At 43.7% G+C, this 14,261-nt stretch overlaps 1 protein-coding gene across 1 annotated transcript in view; it reads right to left on the minus strand.

The window, feature by feature from the left end:
* Nucleotides 1–1,161: 1,161 nt before the first annotated feature.
* LOC119180603 (uncharacterized) overlaps nt 1,162–14,261 on the minus strand; it is a 35,354-nt gene continuing 22,254 nt past the window's right edge. The window contains exon 3 of the mRNA XM_037431715.2: nt 1,162–7,216. Within this exon, the coding sequence (XP_037287612.2) occupies nt 6,760–7,216 (457 nt within the window). The 3' untranslated portion in view covers nt 1,162–6,759. The remainder of the gene's footprint in view (nt 7,217–14,261) is intronic.

Genomic DNA, 14,261 nt, shown 5'->3' on the forward strand with positions numbered 1-14,261 from the left:
GTCAGTATTTCTGCAGTGCATGAGTCCCATAAGATTGTACGCAAGAATCAGCGCGAGCTCGCGATGTCCTCTTTTGGAAACTCAAATTGACGATACTGGCACTGACGAAGGCAGGGACGGCTTGTCCAAAATAAAACTGTTTATTTGGCCGAACGCGACGCTGACGAAGGTAGAAACAGCTTGTCCTAAATGAAACTGTTTCTTTGGCCACACTTGTGGCCGCTAAACGGAATGTTATTAGATTATAGCAATACACACTGGCCCTGGTGGTGGTGAACAGAGTGTCAGGCGTAGATCAAGTGACAAGCGGTGAAGCGCTTAGCCATTTATACATGTGCCGACGAATATTCCAGCCTTATCCCTAGTCGCAGTGCAAGCTCCAGAATTAACTTGAGTGTTCGCCTTTTGCGTGCAATCTTAACAGCACAATCTACAATAATCGCGAACCTGCACACACAAAGAGGCACAGTTTGAGCTGAGCATTCCCGACAGGCTTTGTGGGCAAAAACTGTATGAAACAAAAGTGAAAATAAGAAACGCCTTTGGCAATAGCTTATCATATGGCGCTTTATCCTTTCTCAGAAAGGTGCTCAAAGTCCTAGGGGCGTTTCAGTCATTTAAAGATGGGTTCGCACCACAGATATCGTGGGGCGAGTGCTCTCAACGCCGTCCTCCGCTTGTTGCCTTCGTAGCCAGCGCCGCGCCATTTTTTAAAAAATATGACGACAGGTGGCAGCACACTGGAAGCGATTTTCTTGTTCACAGCTCTGAGAGCAAAATGTTCTCAGAGCTCGGGCATTCAACTATAAAAATTGTGACACACAGAGGCCGAAGTCTCTCAATGGCGGCACTTTTGCGGATTGCTTTCAATAACGATGTTGAAAGAAACCATCTTTATTATGGCGATTTTTTACTGGTCATAAAAGGCTGTGAGAGCACCCACAGTAACAGCGATGACGAAGATCAGTTATTAAACTCACAAGGAGCTGATATTCATTTCTAGGTCAATGTGCTGAACTTTGCCGCAGTTGCTACGAGTTGCACTAATCGGCGCAGCGAAGTCAGACATGGCAGGACTGCTGCAAAATAGTGTTATATGAACACCGGATGAAAGGGCACAGGTGTTCAAGGGTTGGACGACGTCTCCGTAAAACAAGCAGCTGACAGCACAAAACCATATAATTGTTCTTTAATCAGGAAATTAAAATCACATTTCTACTAGTGAGCACGCATTGATAGACACTTCTAGAGCTGTCCAAATATAGCAAAACGAGAAAATAGGACTCATTGCGATGCAACAAATCTCTAACATTTGTAACTGCATTGCACAGTAGGTCAAACCCCACAACTCGTTGCATTCGAGAATATCAGATAGAATGCCACTTCATGTACGACCTGGTTATGGAAGATATCTGAATTACACAACTCTTCTTTGTCAACAAGACCAGCTGCAATGCTTGAAAAGTAGTGTAAATGAACTACAGAACATGCAGCAGATGACAAACATACCTCCAATGGCATGTCTGCACCTGAAGAACAATGCCTAAACGCTCGCACTTGAACACTTGGTGGCGAAAGCCACAGCTGCCAAGTGCATGCCCGTTTCTGCAACTTCCCAGCTAAATGCACACATGTGGCAACTATTTTACACAACTGGCAACACATGTCTGTGCATTTTGTATGTGCAAAAATTTCACTCAAATGCAGGCAGCTCAAAAGTGGGTATATACACTCAAACCTCAATATAATAATTTAACAAAGTTCTAAATTACACGAAAATAAGTTCATTCTATTTGAAAATTTGCTATGAAAGTTTATTTCCAACACTATATCTATTGCAAGATTTTTTTCCTTTACTTCGTTGTAACACGTATTTCGTTCTATCCGGGTTCGTTATATCGAGGTTTTAATGTAGCACACCTACCCAGCAGCGAACTTGCTACCTATAGCATAAAAGAAGTTGCGGACAATAAAAATACCAGAATTTAGTGAAAAATACTAAATACTGCCAGTAATATAGATAACAACTATTAAGGTCAACTACAATAAAATATCACAATGGCTTAGTTTCTCGTACATGAATAGACATGTACCAATAAGCGAACCCTGGCAATGCCACGAGGTGGGTATTGGCACAGTTGTCTTCTTTAGCAGTCTGCATCTGGGTAGTGACGATAATCATGAGACTCCCAGCGTATCACCCTCGGATGATTTCAGGGAACTTTGAGCAAAGGCGCTGCCTTACCTCAAAGGTCATGCCGAGTTGACTGTTAAGGTAATATTTGTTGCTATGGCGCCTCATTTCGCAGTTTCAATATTAAAGTTAGCACTTTGACTCGTGTTTTGGTGATCGCTGAATCTTGAAATGTGAGCTTCTATAGGCTTGAAGTGTCGTTGGATATTTTACAGAAGCTTGCCTTGAAGTATTCACAAGTATCATTCCATGCGGATGCTGGCAACAGCTTATATATGTAAGCATGCATGTTAACAGTACATGCATTCAGTTTGAACTATCTGTGTAAAAGTGGTTATCAGTTATTGAGGTACTTGAGTAATCGTGGTTGAATATTTGGTTGGGGCTAAACATATTTTTGGTTGGTGTCACTCGCTGCTGTGTGGGTAAGCACCAGTAACGCGAAATTACCAAAGATCAGGCAGCTAAGAATCCAACCAGCAAACTTGTTTTCAGTGTTTGAAAATCAAGTTTTCTCTAATCTAGGCACAACATAATGAAATGGTAATATTACTGGCGTGAATGCACATCAAGCTTTGAGACTGGAAACACTACGATGAAGCAATAACCCTTCTCTAGTATGCAAAATACCCTTTGTGCATGTCGAAATTCGTTGCGTGAAAAATTTGCAAGTGCCTTCATGTAACACTCTCGAGCATAAAAAGCAATGCTTAAGCTGGCAACGATGTTTTTAGCGTGCATCGCTTTTAGTCTGCTATGACGAGCGCAGAAACTACCTGATAGCTGCCACATGAATTCTCAGTGACCACATTCATAACGAAGCCTATAGGTGAAATGGTGAAAAAAAAACAACACACAAGAAAAAGCCTCGACATACCAAGACACTCAGTATGCACGAAACTTATGTAAGCATTCAACCCATCACACGCCCGAAAAGTACTAACGGTGACGGCAAGATTGACACAAGCACTGCATAAAAGACACTAAAGCAACGCACTTCCTACGTCCTAGTTTACATGCATGCCCTAGAGCACTACGCAAAGTGCGCTCAGTAGTTCACTGCTGTGCACAACGTGACACTATGTCACAACTACGCACAAAAATATGTCTGTCGGCTCTTCTGTGGTGACAAAGTCGGCAACAACTCCATGCCCTGGTTGCACGTGATATGCCCACTGGCTCTTCATCAAACACAGCAAAACAAAAATGTTGCCTTGCATGCAGCTTTCGTCAAAAATAAACAGGCTACAGTATGCTGCCTGCAACCACAGCACTGACTATAGGCTTCCTAAAGGACTCTCAGTGATGTACAGAATGCTTAAAGACTCAAAATTAAAGGAACTATCGCACTTGCAAAGCGGAGGTTGTACACATGACCGAGACCACAGGAGCCACACTACATCAAATGACACGCATGTCCAGTGAAGGCACAAAGTAGCCCACATTGTTTTTACAAAGACTGTACACAACTGCGCTCCACATACAGCCTGTGCATCATGCAACAGAACACAGGCAGCAAATGTACACGAGTTCTAATCGCACTACCTTTCTAAATGTGGCATTTTCTTTGGAGACCTCACAAGCAATGAAAGGCCAGCGTCAAAGAAAACTAATGTGTATGTGTACGACTTCTGTGACCCTTTAGTGTACAGCCCAAAACTGGCAACCCTTCTTACCTTCCTCCCTCATTTTCACATGACTGCATGAATCATCACTGCACACCCTGCTTTCTGGCCTTTTACAGCGAAAGCTGTATATGGCTAAAAGAAACGAAAAGCCCTCCGGCAGCGGTACCGTGAGCAGTCTCTATTGGCAGTGTCATCAGTTACGTCGTTCGCAGCGTCATACCTAAGCACGAGTGCCATGTGAAGCGCTTGCAACAATGCGGTGTCAACGGGATAATTGTGGGAACCCGTTCACCTGGGTGAATGTCCGTTTCTCCAGCGGCACATTGACTTCGGCTGCGACATCTGTGACCACCTGTGGTTCAAGAACATCCACTGTGGTTAAGGCATTACAAAATGCCTTTAACCGCTCATTACATTCTTCCATGACCGTGATCATGTGAGGCACAATGTATGGCATGTAAAATAAAAACTGTGGTAAACCCAAGCCAAACGTGTGTCTAACCTCATTGAGAAGCACAAACATGCTACCAATAATTGTGAAAAGCTTCAAAGCAGCGTTGCATCTAACACCCTGCTAAACACCAGGGCCAAATGTGCCAGCTTTTGCTGGTTAACCATTTGTACAGAGTGCTTGAGCGGTGATTATTTTCAGCAACAGCGAAAAAAGCACACGTCAAGTACTCACAATACTTTCTAGTCTGCAAATGAACAGGCTACTTATCTAAAAATTGATCCCAAACTACCCCTTTAGCTTGTGAAGCGGTCGGTGTGTAGCACGCTTAACCAGGGTCTGCTACCGATGCGCGAGATGCCTATTCGCGGTTGTACTCGAAGACGCTATTTGCGGTTGTACTCTAAGGAGCCGCTGGCACCTTAGAGTACAAAGATTTGTCCAGAGGCAGTCTTTGTCACAAGTTTTAAAGCACCAACAAGCAGAACCTTCCCACGAGCGGGTCAATGCTATGACAGTCAATGCCACGCCTGACCGTAATCTGATGACTGAACTTCTGCTTGAAGCTGCATTACAGGCGTGATTGTATCCTGAATGGTTGTCGACCTGTGAATACAGCACGAGTGCCAATACGCCACTAAGTAGCGCGATTTCAGACAGCCGCAACCTCGCGACGCACAAGAAGCAGACGACGCGATCCCGGAGGCGTAGGATATTGAGACGTGCTTCAGATCAATGGCGAGGGGCACTGGAGGAACGTGGCAGAAGCGGCCAATCGGAGGCTTCAAAATGAATTTCACACATCAGTTATTTGTAGAAGAGTTGATAGGCGAGCTAGCTGGAATATATTCATAATGAAATATTGGGAGCACAAACTAATGGTACACAAGAGAGGAGACAAACGAGCACAGACTGAAACTTGCTTTATTCACTGAAGATACTATATACCAGAAAGACAAACCTAAATATCCCTTTTCCCTTCTTATCTTTCTGGTATATACTGTCTTTGATGAATAAATCAAGTTTCAGTCTGTGCTCGTTTGTCTCCTCTCTTGTGTCCCGCTAGTTTGCGCTCCCAATATTTTATTATGAATCTGTTATTTGAACTCCGGTTGCTTTCTACGAAATACCTTTACGAACAGCCCAGAACGGTGGCAGGTAAAGGTTGCGTTGCTAAGCCACACATTTTTTTTTTAGAACGCTGTCGTTTTTTTTTGTCTTTTTGAGACTCGCACAATGATTTTCACCACCTCAGCAGGTGCCTAAAACCTGTCACAGTAATTGTATGTAGTTTTCAGTAGAAAATATTATGGAATCAGACAGAAAAAGGGCTACAGAAACTGAAAATAAGATTTTTAAAAATAAATTTAGGCCCGTGTGCTCAGATTTGGGTGAACGTTAAAGAATCCTAGGTGGTCGAAATTTCCGGAGCCCTCCACTATGGCGTCACTCATAATCATACAGTGGTTTTGAGACGTTGAGCCCCACATATCTATCATCAATCAATCCAAAAATAAATTTTTTTAGTACACCATTGAGAACAAATTTGTATATTATTCGTAATTCTCTCCAGTTATAAGAGACCCATTCAGTGTTTTAATAAATGTCTGTTATAACCCCAGTACTTGAATTTTACATACTTCTTTTATAACAGACCAAAATCCTCTTCACTATGGAGGTGTGCAGTAATGAAGTTATACTGTAGATGCACTGAGGCTTCTACACGACTCACAGCATGGTGTGATGCAACACCTTTGTTTGGCTTTTGTATAACTGCTGCCGTGAGGAAAAACAGACATACAACTGGCAAGCGGAGTAAGCAACCCCCTGAATTGTGCTTGAAGCGAGCGACATATCTACAGCACCGCTTTAGAACATCAACACAAAGCCGTGCTAAAAGTTGACAACAAGGAAAGCCAAAAATTTCATGAATCGCGAAAGTTGTTTATTCAATGGAATATTTGAATGAAAAAAAAAAGGGAGCCATTTATCTAGAAATTGATATATTCAATACAGAATATATTCACATTTTCGACGCAACATCAATTACAACATCAGCCAAAAATATAGTTACACAAACGAATTCGGGCTACTATACATATACATATGTATCTACAATACAGTTCACAAATTGGTATGAGAATTCCAACTAAGCAGCTTGCAAACAATTTACCAAGGGCAACACAGCAATTGTATTACCAAAACATAAAACGACATGTACGAAGAGCTTATTTCAATTGCTTAGGGCGACATAGGTATTGCATTACCGAAATGTGTTACAAGAGGAACACAAAACATGGTTTTCTAAAGAGCAGTGTGGTACTAAAGCTGCTGACGACTGGTCGCATAATATTGCAAAGTCGCACATTAGTGATATGGCAAAAAGAAATGCACTCTTATTAAATTATTCGAAAAATGCCGTGTGGAATGTGAACAGGCCCCGCAGATGACCTGCAGCTCAGAGGCCCCACAGATGACGACAAGCCTCAGAGCTCGAAGTAGCGAATCACAAGGTCCAAGTTCTGCTGAGCCACCTGCTCCCGCAGTTGCTCGATGTCAGCCCGCGTCACGAAGTCACAGCCAAAGATGGTCAGGGCAGCCAGGTCACTGTCGGCAGCCACGAGCGAACGTAGCCCCACGCCAGAAATGTACTCCACTTCATTCAGCTCGAACTCGCGAAGGTGGGCAAATGTGCCGGAGGCCACAAGGGCCTCCAGAGAAGCGTCCGTCAGCAGGCACCACCCGAGGCAAGCCTCGGTCAGCTTGTCGGTGTTGCACAGCATCCTAAAAAGCTGCTCTGGCGTCACTGCATTCATCTCGTCGGGGAAAAACTTAAGCCGCTGCAGCCGGCTGAACCGGGTGTGCTGTAGGACGGGCGGCTGGTCTGACAGAATCAGCGTCCGCACGTCTTCTATCTCCAGGTCCATTAACACTGAACAATGCCTGTGTGACAAGACACAAAATTTTTCAGAAAACCTTAAATTTCTCAAAGGAGCACACATTTATGATGCTACCGAACTTATATTTTTTAGAGCAGATATTGAAGCAGAATTATCACTTTGGTGGAGCTATTTGTGCGTCAGAGCAGACCGCAGAACATTCCATACAGCTCCTGGAGTTTTCAGCATCGTTGAAGCATCTCGCAAAAAGGTGTGTCACAGACAACAATCAATGTAAAGTAAAACAAAAAAAGTAAAAAGATGGTTAGCTTTCAAACAAATGATAAAAGTAGTTATATATTTAAGACCCCAATGCCAAGGGCGGAAATGAGATCAAAACGATAATGCTGGATACCACAACACAGAAGTAACCGCACTAACATGTCACTGTCCCCTAAGCAGCAGTTGATACAAGGTGTAGGATTGAAGCAATCTCGGTCATTTTCGCATTTAATAAAAATAACCGGCATATCAAGGTGCGAAAAAAAAAAAAGAGTGCCGATTATCTACATGCTTGACATGCCACTTCTTCTTGTAGCATAAATGAAATCAGAGCCAATAAAGCTGCCTCCTAGTGCACCCACGAATGAAGGAAGAACATTTTGATGGCTCCTCTCTTTGTTCGGCATAACCTTAAATAAAAACCAGCAGATAATGAAGCCATACAAGGTAAGGGGGTGTTAATTTTCCTGTGGTAGCTCTATTGTACTAAATGTGATGTACAGCCTCGATCACGTGGTGTAGAGCGCGCGAGCAGCTGCTTTTTGTAGAGTAACTGTATATGCTCCCAACAGGAGCAGAGTAGCGCATATGTTCCAGTCTTTCCTGGTTAGCAACCATAGTTACGCGGCAACGCCGCGCTCTCTTTTTGTAGGTGACCTAGTCTGTCCCCGATAGACAAAACGTGTCCCCGATCGTCAGTCGACGTGCCTGGCGTGTCAACGACCGGCAAAGAAGGGGGGGAGGGAAGTGATTATGAATTAAAATAAGAGAAAAGTGAGCCCCGTAACTGTCCCTCAGGGGGAGGACACTTCAACAGTAGCTCACGAGGGATGGGGTAGAGAAGGGAACAAAAGGATGGGATTAAAAGGTAGAGAGATAGAGAGAGAGGAAGCAGAGAGCGAGGCACAGGGACAGGGAGGGACGAAAGGAGAAGACAGGACAGATGGACACGGTTGCAGGAGTCTGAGGACGAGGCACCACTGGCGAGAGCTCTTGTCAGCAACAGGAGATGACGTAGGGCTAATCCAGTCGGCCAGAGCTACGCTGTAGTCGTCAGGGGGCGGCGGTAGAAGGTGCCGTAGGACCAACCCAGTCGGCCAGAGCTGCGCTGTCATTGGAGATCGCGAGGGCACGACCGGTCGGCACGGAATCCAGCGAGTAAGGCAAAGAAGGAAGAAACACTTGCCTTCGGGACTGTGCCATGGGTGTTCAAAAGCATTTTTAAGTCTGCCTCAAGGCAAAGCGCAAAGGCGTGGCATGGTGCCGAATAACATGTACCGCCCCTGCCGCATGGTCAAGTGGTGCCAGCTATGGAAGATAAGCAGCAACAACTATTCAACCTCACGCAGATAATTAATACTCCGACTCGTGGTGACAACATACTCGATCTTGTCTTTGCTTCCCACCCCGACCTTATTCACTCACCTACGTGTATAGAAGGCCTGAGTGATCACTGTACCATACTATTAAACCTCTCTATTCCAGTACCTAGGCATAATTCACGAAAGAAGCTCATACGCGACTACAACAAAGCCAACATCCACGCAATCATTACCGAATTGGAAAGCTTTTATAGTTTCTTCTTTCAAACGGCCATCTCCAGAAGGAATCAAGAATTTAATCATCCATTCGATTATTTGCGGACGATTGCGTCCTTTATCGCCGAATAACCACCCCTGACGACCACGAAATTCTACAAAATGACCTATCCTTAATTGAAAACTGGTGTTCACTCTGGATGATGCAGACCAATGTTTCCAAACGCAAAGTCATGCGCGTATCTCGCAAACAGTCTAACTCGGAACACGTCTACAATTTAAACTCAACAACCTTGGCGTATGTTGATAGTTACCGATACCTTGGCGTGCTTATTTCTAACACTCTCACGTGGTCGGATCACATCACACACTTAGTTGCTGACGCATCAAAGAAGCTTGGTTACATCCAAAGAACGTTATGCCTATCACCTCCTACAGTCCGTAAAATTGCGTACGTAACCTTCGTTCGTACGAAGCTCGAATACGCGTCGTCCATTTGGAGCCCTCACCAAACCTATCTGATTAATCTGTTGGAATCCGTTCAGAATAGGGCTGCCCGGTTCATTATGTCCAATTACGATCACTCATCAAGCATCACTTTTATAAAGGAGTCTTTAGACTTGCAGAATCTAGCTGACAGACGTATAGTTTCTCGACTTTCTTTATTTCACAAATTATACTATTATTTTCCTTACTTGCATGGTTCTCTCTTGCTTTCTCCCGCCCGCTATTCTCGCCGGCTATTTATTCCAGAAGCCTCTAACGTCTTTTCGGTACGACCGTTGCATTCAATAAGTCATTTCTTCCTGTCGCCATCATGGAATGGAATAACTTACCGAAAGCCATCGTCTCAGAGCGTGACTCGTGCGCATTCAAACAACTACTAACAGCTCACTTAAACTTGGAAGCCCATTAAAACTCTACCACTGTCACTGTATTTTGCACTCTTGTATGTGTAAATTTTGTGCGCGCATGTTTTTATACTTGTATAAGTACATTTTTTGTGCGTCTGTTCTTGGATCCTACAAAAGTATTGCTCGTGTGTTTGTACAACTTTCTATTTTTTCTTTCTTTTTGTATTTAGAAAAATGTCCCCCCCCCCCTTATGTAATGCCCCTAAGGGGCCCTTAAGGGTCAAATAAATGATGATGAACTCTCAAAATATAGGTCCTGCGAGATTCAAGGAGCGTCCTCCTTAGCCTGCAGTATTGATCATTTCGGTATGTTTTTCGAAAATGGTGCCGAGCCCATGCAAATACTTTGCTGAATCCAAGCAAATACATGAACCTAAAGCAAATAAAAGCACCATTTCACAGCTCACAAGCTACAGAGCGCACGACAGTCGCTTGATAGACTCCAGATGGACAGCGACCACTTTCGGCGGTGTGGCCTGTGCACCAGCTTACCAGCTTCTCCATAGTGCATGGTTGCTAGCAGCGATGGAAAAAAAAAAAGCCCTACTCTGCTACTAAACGGTGGCATATACAGCTACTCTAGCTTTTCACTCCACGGGGTGACCCCTTCAGGCAGTTCCGAGATCTGGCATGATGTGTCGGGAGCATGCACAGCCTAGTAGTCACGCAGACCGTGTTACAGCCCGTGAGTGTCTCAATGTGTTGCCCCCCAGAACAAAAAACAGTTGCTCATGTGCTCTACACAGATGTGGGCGAGGCTGAACATGTAAATAAAGCAATGTGAACAAAACGGCGTGCCGCTGGCAAGGGCTAAACGAGATGCTCATCATTTTTTTGTTCACGGCTTCGAGTTTTTTAGGAGCCATAACAATGTGTGACCTGGCACTTTCCCAGCATCCACCTCGTATTTGCGAATGAACGTGTCTTTCCCTGATGCTTCTTCAGTTGCAGTACTGAAAGCACAATCTTTGTAAACTGTCTATTCACTCTGTTTACTACTGAGACTATTCTCATGACTTATCTCTTTTCAGAACAACCTAGGGCTCCACAGCACGGCAAAGGGCCCGCGGTCGTGCTTTAAGGAGAGAATCGTGAGGATGCTATTTCATGGACAGTTCACAAAATAAAGGGCTCAATAATTGGACCTTAGTACCCGAAATATGGTTGTGTTTTGGGAATTTCGCGGTAATGCAAGGCTTCGCATTTCAACTTCGGCAAGTTCTCAAGCACACACTGTCACCATGGTTGAGAAACAAAACCAAGATACCGGAATGCTGGCACACCATGCTTCGTCAGTGAAATCTCACGGTCCACTGCAGCAAGTGGCCATGTTGATTAGATAGTCAAACATAACTCGTACATTAAGCCACCTGAATTGACCGTCATGGAAGTACATTACCAGAAATAGTACTAATTCTTCCATAACTAACCACAACAAAATGGTCTGTCCAAGCACATACACGCAATGCCTAATGTAGCTTGGTGCACAATAGTTAAAAGCAATGTTACCAGCTTAATGACGTAATATATTATGGTTATTATGGTCTAGTAACTGTACAGCATAAGTCAGCCTGAATCGCTAAGCAATCTTCCGCAAAGCAACTACTTTATTTTTTTTTATTAATTTTCTTGTAAGTACTGTAGTCTCGGTTTCCAGACATAGCAGGAGTGGGTACATGCTTTAGTACAAACAACAACAACAAAAAAAAAAAAAACTGCCAAGAGTATACAAACAAGAAGAAGATATATGCTTACGTTTCTCAACGAACTCTTCAAGAGACAATGTGCAAAGCGAACCATCCAAGTCGTTCCAAACTTCAACAGTGAATGGAAAAAAAATGAAGATTTAAAATAGACAATATGTGTCTTGAAAGGACACATATAACACAATAATGTTAGTCTGTGGGTTTGCCTAGTGACACGTGCATTAGCGGGTACAAAAGAAAAAGGTGCCTGAACACTGGATGGCATGCAGACGATCTTGTGCAGCAAGATAACGCATTCATGTTTGCGCCTATGCTCCAAAATCTGCAATGATAAGATCTGCCCATGTGGTGAAGGTTAGAGGCTGTGATCACAGCGACCATAAACAAATCTGATAGCTTTTTTCTGGATTGACTCTGGCTGCATTACGTCAAATGTCAGGCGAGGAGACCACACAGTTGAAGCGTATTATAGTATCGGACGAACTAGTGTTTGTAGGCAGTTAGCTTACATTCTAACGTTGCGTTTTTCAAAGTTTACTTCAAGTAACCAAGTTTTTGAAGTGCTTTTGCAGAGAAGGGGTTGATATGGGCATGTAATTTAAGGTTATGTGAAGAAAGAAAAAATGGCACCCAGATGTTTAAAATCACTAACTTCAGACAAGTGACTACCATTTGTACTATAAGAGTAATTTAGCGGCTTCTTTTTGTTACCAAAAGCGACGGCGACTGTCATGGTAAAAGTAATTTTCATCCGCCACAGATTACTCCTTCCGCAGAACACTGAAGATACCTTGTTTAATTTTTGTAGATAATTAGCATCACTAACAGTACAGTAAAGGCCACAATTATCTCTATATAGGCACAATTTAATGTTGGTGTTGGTAATAACACATACCACATCATTAATTAAAATGATAATAATAGAGGTCAAGCACTAAACCTTGAGGCAGTCAAGATGTGAATGTTACAGTTAGTATGAGGTAACTATTAGCGGTGTGTTCTGTGTAGCACAATTAATGCAGCTGATGCAGAACACGGAGCCAGTTCTTACCCGTCAACTAATAAAACTGATCGGTTCCGTGAAGGCAAGCGCAGGAGACCTGTGCTTAGGAAATAAAGGAGACTCCTTCGTTCACACGGTTCACGAGCGGAGCCGTCAAGGTTGCCCCCATTTGGAACCAGAAGGGGAAGGCTTACTCGGAAGAGTGTGGCAAGAATCAGGCCAGGCGCCGCCGTCTGAATTTAAGTCATTGTTGGCATGCACGTGTGTTGAGAATGTCGCGCAGACGCAACCACTGGGCTGACCATGGTTGCCACACGCAAACGAGCATATGCTCCGCCGCTGTACGTCATTACCGAGCGTTAGGATAGCGGGGCGCCTCGCTGTGGCATGCACACCTGGTAAGCGAACAGAGCCCAACGGTGTAGTCACCGCTCTTAAGGAGGCTTCTACAAAAGCAACATTTAATGAGAGAGCTGATGGGGCTCGAGCGTGAGAATGGCTACCGTGGGAGGTCGGCCTGGTATGAGAGAGAGTGCGACACGCGGGGAACCTATCCCCTCTCGTGTTGTACTTCATAATGTGATATCCACCAATGCAGTGCCTGTTGTGAAAATGTTTTCCCGATTGGTTGTGGCGATGCGAGCCTACACGTGTGATTGGCTTGTGTCGAGACCCTTTGTTCAACCAACAGTTGAAAAGAGGATGTTTGAATGTGACATAAAGAGCGGAGGTTCAGGCTTGGACTCGGGAAGACGCCCGAGGCTGCAATAAAGCGTCTCTTCACCGAACTACAGCTCTTCCTTCGCGCTGCCACCGTGCACTCGAGTCATTAAGGGGACCCATTCCGAACCTCAAACATCTTCCCTCCTTAGCTAGTGTAGAAGCTAGTCGAGGAGGAGGAAATCAACTTTACCGATCAAGAGCGCGTGCGATTAAAAGTAACGAATAGTAGAACACAGTACACGTCAGTATACTGCAATGACTACTTAAAGGGACCCTGAAACACCTTTTCGGGTATCCATAGAATGTATTCACCAAAAGAGCTTATTGCCTCATCCATCCAATACGAGCGCAGTTACAAAGATTTGTTGCATGTTGCAGTTGCATTTAACAAGTATCAATACCACAGTAAACTTTGTTATTTATACCAACTACACTAATTCATTTCTGACCTATAGAAACATTGGAAAACTTCTCAGTAGTACTTACTGCCAATGACACACTAGAACAAATAAATAAGTGGATCTCAATAAGCTAACTATTATAGCTATGAAAATAAAAGGTACATTTTTTAGCTAGAGAACAAAAAACAAATGATCCATGGATATCTTCATATAAGAACTTCCATGACAGAAATAGTACCTTCATTCAGACCTTTGGCTGTTCTTTCTCAGGAAAACATGCTGTGGGATGAACTCGTCAACATTATTGCCAATGAACTTGCTCAAGTTACAGGAATAGTATAATAATATTATGTGTCCTGTTACATTAAAGGTGCAGCTCTTGCTTTACAATTCCCTATTTTATGCCATACTGGCTGTGTGCATCTCTTAAGAGGCAACACAACCAGCGGAGACATCAACGTTCTATTACTATTACAGAAGTCAGCCATTGGTACGATCGCAAATGATCCATTTGGTGCACACACATCCAATTTTTCTACCAG

The sequence above is a fragment of the Rhipicephalus microplus genome, chromosome 10 (assembly GCF_043290135.1).
Source record: "Rhipicephalus microplus isolate Deutch F79 chromosome 10, USDA_Rmic, whole genome shotgun sequence".
Taxonomy (NCBI): domain Eukaryota; kingdom Metazoa; phylum Arthropoda; class Arachnida; order Ixodida; family Ixodidae; genus Rhipicephalus; species Rhipicephalus microplus.